The sequence below is a fragment of the Leopardus geoffroyi genome, chromosome A3 (genome assembly GCF_018350155.1).
Source record: "Leopardus geoffroyi isolate Oge1 chromosome A3, O.geoffroyi_Oge1_pat1.0, whole genome shotgun sequence".
Classification (NCBI taxonomy): domain Eukaryota; kingdom Metazoa; phylum Chordata; class Mammalia; order Carnivora; family Felidae; genus Leopardus; species Leopardus geoffroyi.
The window spans coordinates 89,363,251-89,376,057 of NC_059336.1; the positions used below are offsets into that span (position 1 = coordinate 89,363,251).

At 42.9% G+C, this 12,807-nt stretch overlaps 1 protein-coding gene across 6 annotated transcripts in view; it reads right to left on the bottom strand.

The window, feature by feature from the left end:
• Positions 1 to 9,702, bottom strand: part of EXOC6B (exocyst complex component 6B) — a 616,021-nt gene extending 606,319 nt beyond the window's left edge. For 4 of the 6 annotated variants that reach the window (XM_045446458.1, XM_045446457.1, XM_045446463.1 and 1 more), the window contains exon 1: positions 3,508 to 3,751. In XM_045446458.1, the coding sequence (XP_045302414.1) occupies positions 3,508 to 3,620 (113 nt within the window). In that variant the 5' untranslated portion in view covers positions 3,621 to 3,751. Of the gene's footprint in view, positions 1 to 3,507; positions 3,752 to 9,516 lie in introns of those variants that run through there. The other 2 variants (XM_045446460.1, XM_045446459.1) reach the window with 2 other exon arrangements.
• Positions 9,703 to 12,807: the final 3,105 nt, after the last annotated feature.

Genomic DNA, 12,807 nt, shown 5'->3' on the forward strand with positions numbered 1-12,807 from the left:
TTCTCCTGAATGTTATATGAAAGTGATATTATATGAAGTGATATGAAAGAAGACTAGAAATATAGAGATGGGATTTGAAATATGAAAATGTGGAGCTACTGTTCATGAGTGATTTCTGATCAATATTTTAGTATTAGCAGTACAGAGCAGGAATCAATATCATTTTAAAAGCAAGACAGGCCCTAATATCTTATGGGCCTCTTTCCTCATCTGCAAATTAGGACTTGCAGCTAATGAAATAATTTTTAAGATAAAGACAGAGAAGAAAGAGATGGCTGCTTTCCCAAAAGAATTTGCTGGGCAACAGCCTCTATATGTGCAGATATGCTTGGGCCTTTCAGAATACAATGAAAAAGGAGAGGCACTCTCCCTTATGGTATATGGAAACTGACTACCATTGCATTCACTGTTCAAGATTAAAATAAGGATAAATATAAAATGAAAAAGTCAAGCTACTCTGGCTTCGCAAACCAAAAGGAGTAAGATTGGAAGAATAATTTGGTATCACAGAAGGGAAAGAAAGTAAGTCATGATTCACAAGTAATAGTTGGCAAAGGAAAGAGTCTGGTTAAGCAATGTAGCTAAATGGATTTTTGTGAAGAGCAGGAACTGTAGGGATGGCTATAATCTTATACCTTATTATCTTATATCTGCTACCAATTCACTGTTATTGTCTGTTCCTTAGTTCCTCTTCAGTTACAAAACCTAATTCAGGAACAGCTAAGAATCTGGTGCTTTAGAAATACTACTTCAAAAGATGTAAGAAATAGAAAGGACTACGATGAGGGGAAGAGGCATATGAGATTAACAGTTGAGGGTAGAGTTCAGGAAGACAGCCTACTGCCTTAAATATATTTAATGACTGCGATGGAAAAGGAGAGGAGGTAATAATGATGGAGGTGCATCCAGGGTAAGGCATGGGCTCTGAAACATCAAGTCTGCACATGCTGCTGCCTGTAAATGGGATAAGGGGAAAAAATGAGATCATCCTCTATGAATATGGACAGGAACAATGTAGACTAAAGACAAAGACAGTGGGTATTAGTACTTGATTTACAGAATGTCAAGTGATTGAATGTTTGCAGATGATAGTAAGATTTAGGGTTATCTGCCAAAGACAGGATGAGGCCAAAAATGAAGAGCCCCTACTAATGATCCAGGGAGTCCGGAAAAGCAACTAAAACTGGTAGGCTAGTGCCTTAACTCTCAAACCCCCCCCCTTTTTTTTTTTAATGTCTTATTTATTTTTGAGAGAAAGAGAGAAAGAGCGTGATCAGGGGAGGAGCAGAGAAAGAAGGAGACACAGACTCTGAAGCAGTCTCTAGGCTCTGAGCCATCAGTACAGAGCCTGATGCGGGGCTCAAACCCACCAACCACGAGATCATGACTTAAGCCGGAGTCAGATGCCCAACCAACTGAGCCATCCAGGAGCCCCTCAAACCCTTTTTTTTTTTTTTAACCATGTCCCCTTTGGGCAAAAGATCCCTTCATCCACCTACCTCCACAAAACGCCACTTTCCAGTGGAAAAATAATTCAGTAATAATAATAAAGCGAATTTTAGGAAGAAAAGGTAATGTATTTTAATCCCAATGCATATATCCTGAATCAATACACTAGAAAGTTACAGACCAAAATTTGGCTGAACAAATATGCATTATGATTCAGTGGAGAATTAACATAATAAATCACAACAAACTATACTGACAACACTAAATTAAAGTCACTTATCATATAAACCAAGGACAGCAATTGAAAACCACAACCGACTCAAGACAATATTAATGGTGTTCTGATAAAGAACCCTTCTTTAAAACTCTAGCAATCCCAGATGCTCCAGTGGGAACTTTGCTTGGCTCAGTAGCCAAATATCTTAGTTAAATACTGAAACAGCATCCTCAGTAACTCCAGTAACATTTTGTGTTATAAAAACCAAATATTAATAATCGTTAATAACACACTTAGAATACTGATAAGCAGTCTGCAGTTTTTATAAAAGTAAAGATAATGAAATAAGGATCATTCACCCTTAAGAGCTCAAGAAAATGGGAAAAGAAAGCAGTATGATGGTCATGATCCCAATGCAATAAAGGACAAAGGCAAACTACTAAAGATGGTCATGACCAGAGATGGCACAGAGAGAAGTAGGCTACCATTGTGCCCTGGAGAAGAAAGATGTGCAGGTGGAGATGAGGAGTAGAGTCTCCAGCCTGCCCCTCCTTCAAACACTCTTTCATGAGACAACTCTCCCTATGAAAAAAACAAAACAAAACAAAACAAAACAAAACAAAAAAACAACAAGCAGTCAGTAATAACTGCTTTGAAGGTTGAAGTAGTGCCCCAAGACTGTGCAAGGTGGGTAGAATTATCTGTCTACTGACTGCATGAAGATCAGGAGGTACAACAGGAAGGATGAAGATGAGTAAGGTCCAGGGCACTAGTAAACTGAGGGGAAAGGGAAAGGTGGTTGGAAATTGGATCTGGTGAATAATTAACAGGAAGTATAGATATACGGTAATCACCAATTGAGACATAACAAAAAAGGTTAAGAATGCAGACCCTGGATCCAGAGAGCCTGAGTAGGAATCACTACTCCTCTACTTTATTTTCTCTGTGACCATGAGCAAGTCACTTAACCTCTCTGTGCCTCATCTGTAAAATGAGGATAATAACAGTACCTAATAGGATTGTTCTGCAGTTTGAATAAGTTTCACTTATAAATTGCTGAATACAATTTCTTGCACTGTACATAGTAAGTGGTACCTAAGTTTTGTTAAATACACTAAGCTGAGGTAGGTGGAGTTTGTTTTGACATTTACAAATAGAATGGGGGTGAGAGGGCAAAGTAATGGTATGGGGGGTTGGGCAGAAGGGGTGACAACTTTTTCTCAGCGATGAGACTACCTTGAGGCTGCACCTTTGGAAGAGGTCGTCTTACTAACAGGGTTCAACAAGTACCCGCTACCCAGAGAGGGGCGCGGGTTGAGGGAAACTTCCTTCCAGGCCTGAGATTTTCAGAAACTCATTTCTGAGAAGTGGTTGTGATTTTATGGAGGCAAGAGTGTAATTTCCCATCATCAGACTGTGAGTGAATTTCTGTTTTGTCCGTAGAGCAGGACTTATGTCTAGGACAGGATGGGGTCTGAGTCGGAGAGGAAGGGTGATGTCCCCAGGGGGAAGATCTGCTAAAAGCCACCATCTGCCGGGCGCGCTCTAGTCGCCCAGCTCGGGGCCGGCCTCGGAGGCAGAACCAAGGCTGCCCCAGCCTGGAGGAAGGCAAGAGGGGCCTCCGGAGTAACTGGGCTGTGGGCGTCGGCGGTCGAGTAGGGACCCCATGTCCGGGCTGTGGAGACCCGCCTTGCCCAGGGTGGAGGTCGCTCGCCGGGATCCCCGAAACGGGGGGCTGGCGCTGGCCCTGCGGGCGGCCGGCCAAACACACAGCCCCGAAGGAGCCTGGCCCCCGTCCAGCCCGTACCCGCCCGTCGGTGGCCCCGGTCCCCGGGGGGTACCTGAGGGTGGGCCCGATGCAGGCCGTGTCGGTGCTCTCGATCTCTCGCAGGATCCGCTCGTGCTCCGCCGCTGTCTCCAGGCTCTCCGCCTCCGCCATCTTACCCCTCTCCATAGATTGGGGGCGCCAGGTAGTGCGTCCCCTCCTTCAGCCCCGCTCACCTTTCGTTCCCTCTCTCACCCTAGGCTCTAGAACCTCCCCGGCCTCCGGCTACCCGCAGGACGACCCCTCCCTCGGGCTCGGCACGCCCCCTTGCATCACCGCGTCCGCCGACGTCCCACGCAATGCCCGCTGGGACTTGTAGTTCACTAGGCAACGATGGCCTGAGCCCCGCTCATTTATTCTTTGAATCCACAAATACGTGTTGAAAGCCCCACTATAAGCCAGGAACAGTTAAAGATACCGCATGTGCAATGGTGATCAAGTTAGGAAATGACACTGATTCTACAGCTTCTTCTTTAAGGCCCTTGCTACAAAGTGCACAAGGCTCTGGGGGCGCCTGGGTGGCTTGGTCGGTTAAGCGTCCGACTTCGGCTCAGGTCATGATCTCATGGTCCATGAGTTCGAGCCCCGCGCCGGGCTCTGTGCTGACCGCTCAGAGCCTGGAGCCTGTTTCAGATTCTGTGTCTCCCTCTCTCTCTGACCCTCCCCCGTTCATGCTCTGTCTCTCTCTGTCTCAAAAATAAATAAACGTTAAAAAAAAATTTTTTTTTTTAAAAAGTGCACAAGGCTCTGGACACTCAAATAATAAAAGACAAAATGGGTTTCCGCAGGCAGCGATCTTACAAGCTTTAAAAGGGGGGGGGGGGGGGGGGGGGGGGTTGGAGAATCCCCAAACTAAGATAAAATAGAATGTGGCTGTAAGCCAATTAAGCTTACTCGTGTAAATCGAGTTCAGGGCTACTTCTGGCTGTGAAGGGTTCATAGAAAGGTTGGTCTGGTAGTTTAAAAGTTGTGACTAGAAGGTGTTAGGAGTGCCCAGAAAGCCAACAAAAACTTCATATACACTGGCGTGTAGAGAAGCAGTAGTAAAAGATGGGGTTGCAAATGCACCCTGAAGAGAAATACTGGGCTGAGATATTGTGTACCTTACTCTGATGGTTACACTTGGTCAAACAACCAACTGCATCTGGAACACTTGTAAACTTTTTTTTTTTTTTAATACAGACTAAAGGTGTAAACCCTCTGAACATCCTAATCCAGGGATTTGCATTCCATAAATTACCCAGGTTAGAATTTTAAAATCATATTTATTGATCACTGCTTCAGTTTTTACGTAAGACAATGAATGAGAATCCACCGGAGGTTTTATTTTTTATTTTTTTTTTTTTCAACGTTTATTTATTTTTGGGACAGAGAGAGACAGAGCATGAACGGGGGAGGGGCAGAGAGAGAGGGAGACACAGAATCGGAAACAGGCTCCAGGGTCCGAGCCATCAGCCCAGAGCCCGATGCGGGGCTCGAACTCACGGACCGCGAGATCGTGACCTGGCTGAAGTCGGACGCTTAACCGACTGCGCCACCCAGGCGCCCCAACCGGAGGTTTTAAAGAAGAGTGACACAATCAGAACCTTGATGTTAGGAAATGTGATCAAGAGCAATTGTGCAACATGAGCAGAGACAAAACTTGGAGGGGTACCTGGGCGACTCAGTCAGTTAAGCGCCGGACTCCTGATTTGGGCTCAGGTCATGATCTCATGGCTGGTGGGATCCAGCCCGGTGTTAGGCTCTGAGCTGACAGCACAGAGCCTGCTTGGGATTCTCTCCCCCTCCCCTTCTCCTTCTTTCTCTCTCTTTCTCTCTCTCTCAAATCAAATAAACTTTAAAAAAGATAAATTTTAAAAAATAAAAAATAAAATTAAAAAAAATGGGAATGCAAGCTGGTGCAGCCCCTCTGGAAAACAGTATGGAGGTTCCTCAAAAAAATAAAAATAGAACTACCCTACGACCCAGCAATTACACTACTAGGCATTTATCCAAGGGATACAGGTGTGCTGTTTCGAAGGGACACTTGCACCCCAATGTTTATAGCAGCACTATTAACAACAGCCAAAATATGGAAAGAGCCCAAATGTCCATTGATGGATGAATGGATAAAGAAGATGTGGCACATATATACAATGGAGTATTACTCTGCAATAAAAAAAATGCAATCTTGCCATGTGCAACTACGTAGATAGAACTGGAGGGTATTATGCTAAGTGAAATTGGTCAGAGAAAGACAAAAATCATATGACTTCACTCATATGAGGACTTTAAGAAACAAAACAGATGAACACAAGGGAAGGGAAACAAAAATAATATAAAAACAGGGAGGGAAACAAAATAGAAAAGACTCTTAAATGTGGAGAACAAACACAGGGTTGCTGGAAGGGTTGTGGGAGGGGGGAAGGGCTAAATGGGTAAGGGCCACTAAGGAATCTACTCCTGAAATCATTGTTGCACTATATGCTAACAAATTTGGATGTAAATTTTAAAAAATAAAAAATAAAATTAAAAAAGAAAAGAAAAGAAAATTTGGAGATAGCTGAATGCTATAAGAATTTTAAGGCCTAATCCAGGGAGGTGGCAATGAGAATGAAAGAGAATAAATGGAAAAAAGTAGAACTGGCATGACTTACTAAATATGGGGATGGAGGACCTTGGGTATCACTCCACAGTTCGGAGCAAAGTGGCTGGGAGAATTGTTTGCCATCAACAACAAAAAAAAGGCATGCAAGAACCAAACTGGAAGTTGAGGCCAAATCATTTCTGCTCCACACATGCACCCAATGTTTATAGCAGTGCTTTCAACAATAGCCAAATTATGGAAAGAGCTCAAATGTCCATTGACTGATGAAGGATAAAGAAGATACACACACATACACACAATGGAATATTACTTGGCAATCAAAAAGACTGAAGTCTTGCCATTTGCAATGATGTGGATGGAGCTAGAGTGTATTATGCTAAGCTAAGTGTATTAGTCAGAGAAAGACAAGTATCATATGATTTCACTCATATGTGGAATTTAAGAAACAAAACACATGAACATAGGGGAAGGGAAGGTAAAATAAGATAAAACAGAGAGGGAAGTAAACCATAAGAGCCTCTTAAATACAGAGAACAAACTGAGGGTTGCTGGAGGGGAGGTGGTTGAGGGGATGGGTTAAATTGGTGATGGGCATTATGGAAGCCACTTGTTACATATATAACCACATATATGGCCCACATATATGGGTTATAGCCACATATAACACCCACTTGAGCACTGGGTGTTATATGCAGGTGATGAATCACTGGTTTCTACTGAAACCAATACTACACTGCATGTTAACTAAGTTGAATTTAAATAACTTATTAAAACATAAAGAAAACTTAACTATTATATGACATAAAAAATAAAAATAAAAAATAAATAAAAATAAATCATTTCTGCTCCAGCCATATGCCATGAATTATTTATTATGCAATCATTAGAGAGAAAAAGAAAACACTCTGTATTCTGTATAGATATGAAACTATCTCCAAATTGTCGGGTTGAGCAAAGCATGTCGGGAAAAAGCAAAGCATGAAAACAGTATATAGAATATGTTTTCTATTTTTTGAGAAGAATAAATATTTATATATATGCTTACATATATACATGAAATATAACATAGAATATCCCTGAAAAGATACCCAAGAAACTGTTAACAGTAGTGGTAGCCAGGAGAGGGATAGGAAGGAAGGGGGCTGAAGTAAGAGAAAGATCATTTTTAATTATGTATGCACTCTTGGAATTCTTTCCTTTGTGCATATATTGCTTTTTTTCAGTAAAAATGGTAGTTATTAACTGAAAACACATTTTAAAAATAAACAAATACTGAAGAGAATGAGTTACAAGTCCTGGTGTTTGCCAAGAAATGAGCAAGTTGCCAAACCTGTCTGTTTCTAGATAATCTCTGGCTGTCCTCATTTTATTTAATTACTCATGCTTAAACAACCCCAGACAGATGTAGGAGGGGCAGGGAAAGTATGGAGCCTTTCATATTTCTAAAGATCCCTTAAAATACATGACAGACGGTCCCTTCAGCATTTTAGCATCTCGCTCAGCAAAAAACTTTTTGTCCATCACAGGAAGAAGACTGGTATGCAGACCGGATATGTATAGTAGTGATTAAACTAGCTTCTGCTACTGTCAGCAGCTTTTTTGAGGCCCCACTGAATCCAGAGATCTCATATGTTACCAACAAGGGTGTCTGGAGTGAGGAGTGTACAAAAGCTCCAGTGAAGACAGCCTGCCTAATCTGAATGCCTGCTAAATAGAGAGAATGTCAGGTCAGCATGGAATGACCAAAAAAGCACTCAACTAAGACTCGGGGGGCCTTTAATTCAGTTCCAGCACTGGTAGTTAAAAATGTATTCAGCACTTTCTGTGCACCAGTCTCAATACACAAAGTAATCACTTCACATACATCATTAAATTCTTACAGTAATCCTCTGCAGTAGATATCATGTATCCCATTTTACAGATGAGAAAGCTGAGAGATTAGGTAATACCTCAAGTCTCACAGCTAGTAAATGCTGAAACTGGTATTCATACTTAATTGCACCTGATTCCAAGGCCCATTTCCTGACCATTTGGCCATGCCATCTCACCCATACCCTCCACTGCCACGAGTTTATGAGTGACCTTACTCAAATCATTCAAAGTCTCTCTGCATCTGCATCCACATCAGTATAATGAATCGTATAATTTCTCAGCCCCCTTCCAAATCACCTTGAAGACCTCTTCACAGAGCTACCTTCAGGGAAATGCAAATCAACCATTACACGGTTTGTCTGAGAGTTTTTTTCAGATTGTCACAAATCAGCAAACCATTTCTAATAAATGTACTGAAAAACATCCGCATATAAGTGGACCTGCACAGTTCAAACTCATGTTGTTCCCGAGACAACTGTATGAATACATGACCCCACATTGTTTCTGTCATACTGTGTGATCTGAAGCAGTGGCAATACTAACAGCTACCATTCATTAAATACCTGCCGGATTCCGGGGGGGGGGGGGGGGGGGGGGGGCCTGGGTGGCTCAGTTGGTTAAGCATCTGGCTCTTGATCTTGGCTCAGGTCATGATCTCACAGGTTGTGGGTTCAAGCCCCACACTGGGCTCTGAGCTGACAGCACGGAGCCTGCTTGGAATTCTGTCTCCCTCTCTCTGTCTCTCTCTCTCTCTCTCTCAAAATAACTAAATAAACTTTAAAAAAAAAAAAAAAAACACTTGCTAGGTTCTAGGAACATGATATGATTTCTCTCATTCACTCCTCACAGTCATCCTGCTGTGAGACAAAAATTGCCATCTCCATTTTAATGTTTTTTTATTTCTTTTTGAAGGAGAGAGAGACAGAGCATGAGCGGGGCAGGAGCAGAGACAGAGGGAGACACAGAATTCAAAGTAGCCCAGGCTCTATGCTGTCAGCACAGAGCCCGACATGGGGCTCGAACTCATGAACTGTGAGATCATGACCTGAGCCGAAGCCAGACACTCAACCGACTGAGCCACCCAGGCGCCCCTGCCATCTCCATTTTAATGATGACAAACGGAGGCCCAGTGTGGTTAAATAATGTACCCAGGTCAGATGGTAAATAACTAAGTGACAGACTGGGGTTAGGAGTCAGGCCTAACCTCAAAGCTCATACACTTTCTTCTACTGTTTTTACTGGGTTTTTTTTTTAATTTTTTTTTTTAACGTTTATTCATTTTTGAGACAGAGAGAGACAGAGCATGAACGGGGGAAGGTCAGAGAGAGAGGGAGACACAGAATCTGAAACAGGCTCCAGGCTCTGAGCTGTCAGCACAGAGCCCAACGTGGGGCTCGAACTCACGGACCGCGAGATCATGACCTGAGCCGAAGTTGGACGCCCAACCGACTGAGCCACCCAGGCGCCCCTGTTTTACTGGTTTTCAAGTCTGTCTGTCCACCTGTACCATGAGCTCCTTGGGGACAGGGGCTTGCCCCAACTGATAGCTCACCCCACACGACCTACCATGTCTTGGGTACAGAGCCTCAGTGCTCCTTCTTTCTGTCTCTCTGCACAGTCCTGAGGTACAATTCTATGCCAGCAGGAGGGTGAAGGAAAAGAACAATAATTGAACAGCTGATGAAAGCAGCTCAGCCCCTAGGGCTCTCTTCATCATCATGTTTGCTGCTCCCACCTCTTTAGGGGCTGTGAGGAGGCCTCCCTAGAGTCTGAGCTCACTGGGTCCCCTGGGCAGTGATGTCACCCTCCTGCTCTGCCAGACCCTTGAGGTCACAATCATACTGACATCACCCATGTTTCCATAGGGCTTAGTAAGGAACTGCGACCTCGTCCACATGCTCCTGAGACAACTTCTGTCATCTCACATTGGGCCCACCTAGAACATTCTGGACAAACTGCCAATGCAAGATCCTTAACATCTGTAAAGTCCCTTTTGTCATGTAAGGTAACACGTTCATAGATTCTAGGAATCAGAACACAGAATTCCTTGGGGGCCACTATTCTGCCTACCACATACTATTATAAACCTATGATATTGTAATCTATAATAAGTATATATTTTTGTCTTCACCCATGGTTCCTGGCTCAGAGCTCCCAAAACCCTTGGAATTTCCTAAGGGATTAGAGCAATGGGATCATCTTTTGTTATAATATTTGGTCTTTTGTCCTCAGTACCTGAGTGGGAAAGGTGAAATGGATGTCTTGTTATTCATAACAAGCTCTTTCAACCACACAGGAGTTTATGTTAATAAGGTTACTATTGAAAAGCCCTTAGGCAACCTAAGGAAGGAAGCTGGTTGCCAGGGAAACCAAACTACATTGCAAATTTAAACTCCACCCTCAACCTTTAGGGAGAGAAGAGGGGCTACAGATTGAGTTCAATTACCAGCGGTCAATGATTTAATCAGCCACACCTACATAATGAGGCTCCAAAAAAATCCCTGAACTTTGGGGTTTGGAGAGCTTCCAGGGTAGTGAACCAGAATGCAACCTGTGCCAGGAGGGTGGTGCACCCTGAAACACACAGGGATGTAAGCTCCTGGGTTCAGATCCCTCCTGGACAAACCCTGATATACCTCTTTATCTGGCTGTTCGTTTGCACCTTTGATACCCTTTGTATAAACTGGTAACCTAAGAAGCAAACTGGTTTCCTTAGTTCTGCGAGCTCTCTAATAATTTAATCACACCCAAGGAGGGGAGCATTGGCTCTATAACTGGTTTGATTAGAACCAAAGTTGGAAGGGTAATGGGGAAAGAGTCATTTCCTACATCGCTGGTATAAGTATAAATTAGTTCAACCTCTAGGGAAGGCAATTTGGCACTATTGATCAAAATAAGTGCCAGTATTTTGTAATCCAACAGATGCACTAGTAGAAGTTTATTCTACAGATATTCCCACATATGTGTAAATGGTACCATCCATGTACCACTGTTTGTAATAGCAAAAAGACTGGAAATGTCCATCAGTAGAGAAATGGTTAATAAATTAAAGGCATACCTTGGAGATATTGTAGGTTCAGTTCCAGACCACCGCAATAAAGCAAATATTGCAATAAAGCAAGTCAAATGAATTTTTTTGTTTCCCAGTACACATAAAAGTTGTTTAACCTACACTGTAGTCTATTAGTGTGCAACAGAATTATGTCAAAAAGAACAAGGTTTATATCTTAATTTAAAAATACTTTATTGTGACCACTGTCTTATACCATTCACAAAAATAAACTCAAAATGGATAAAGGACCTGAATGTGAGACAGGAAACCATCAAAACCCTAGAGGGGAAAGCAGGAAAAAACCTCTCTGACCTCAGCCACAGCAATTTCTTACTTGACACATCTCCAAAGGCAAGGGAATTAAAAGCAAAAATGAACTATTGGGACCTCATCAAGATAAAAAGCTTCTGCACTGCAAAGGAAACAATCAACAAAACCAAAAGGCAACCAACGGAATGGGAAAAGATATTTGCAAATGGCATATCGGACAAAGGGCTAGTATCCAAAATCTATAAAGAACTCCTCAAACTCCACACCAAAAAAACAAATAATCCAGTGAAGAAATGGGCAGAAAACATGAATAGACACTTCTCTAAAGAAGACATCCAGGGGCGCCTGGGTGGCGCAGTCGGTTAAAGCGTCCGACTTCAGCCAGGTCACGATCTCACGGTCCGTGAGTTCGAGCCCCGCGTCAGGCTCTGGGCTGATGGCTCAGAGCCTGGAGCCTGTTTCCGATTCTGTGTCTCCCTCTCTCTCTGCCCCTCCCCCGTTCGTGCTCTGTCTCTCTCTGTCCCAAAAATAAATAAACGTTGAAAAAAAAAAAAAAAGAAGACATCCAGATGGCCAACAGGTACATGAAAAGATGCTCAACATTGCTCCTCATCAGGGAAATACAAATTAAAACCACACTCAGATATCACCTCACGCCAGTCAGAGTGGCCAAAATGAACAAATCAGGAGACTATAGATGCTGGAGAGGATGTGGAGAAACGGGAACCCTCTTGCACTGTTGGTGGGAATGCAAAGTGGTGCAGCCACTCTGGAAAGCAGTGTGGAGGTTCCTTAGAAAATTAAAAATAGACCTACCCTATGACCCAGCAATAGCACTGCTAGGAATTTATCCAAGGGATACAGGAGTGCTGATGCATAGGGGCACTTGTACCCAATGTTTATAGCAGCGCTTTCAACAACAGACAAATTATGGAAAGAGCCTAAATGTCCATCAACTGATGAATGGATAAAGAAATTGTGGTTTATATACACAATGGAATACTATGTGGCAATGAGAAAGAATGAAATATGGCCTTTTGTAGCAACATGGATGGAATTGGAGAGTGTTATGTAAGTGAAATAAGTCACACAGAGAGAAACAGATACCATATGTTTTCACTCTTATGTGGATCCTGAGAAACTTAACAGAAGACCATGGGGGAGGGGAAGAAAAAAAAAAGGGGTTAGAGAGGGAGGGAGCCAAAGCATAAGAGACTGTTAAAAACTGAGAACAATCTGAGGGTTGATGGGGGGTGGGAGGGAGGGGAGGGTGGGTGATGGGTATTGAGGAGGGCACCTGTTGGAATGAGCAGTGGGTGTTGTATGGAAACCAATTTGACAATAAATTTCATAATAAATAAATAAATAAATAAATAAATAAATAAATAAATAAATAAAAATACTTTATTGCTGGGGTGCCTCAGTGGCTCAGTCGGTTGAACGTCTGACTTCAGCTCAGGTCATGGTCTCGTGGTTTGTGAGTTTGAGCCCTGCATTGGGCTCTGTGCTGACAGCTGGGAGCTTGGAGTCTACTT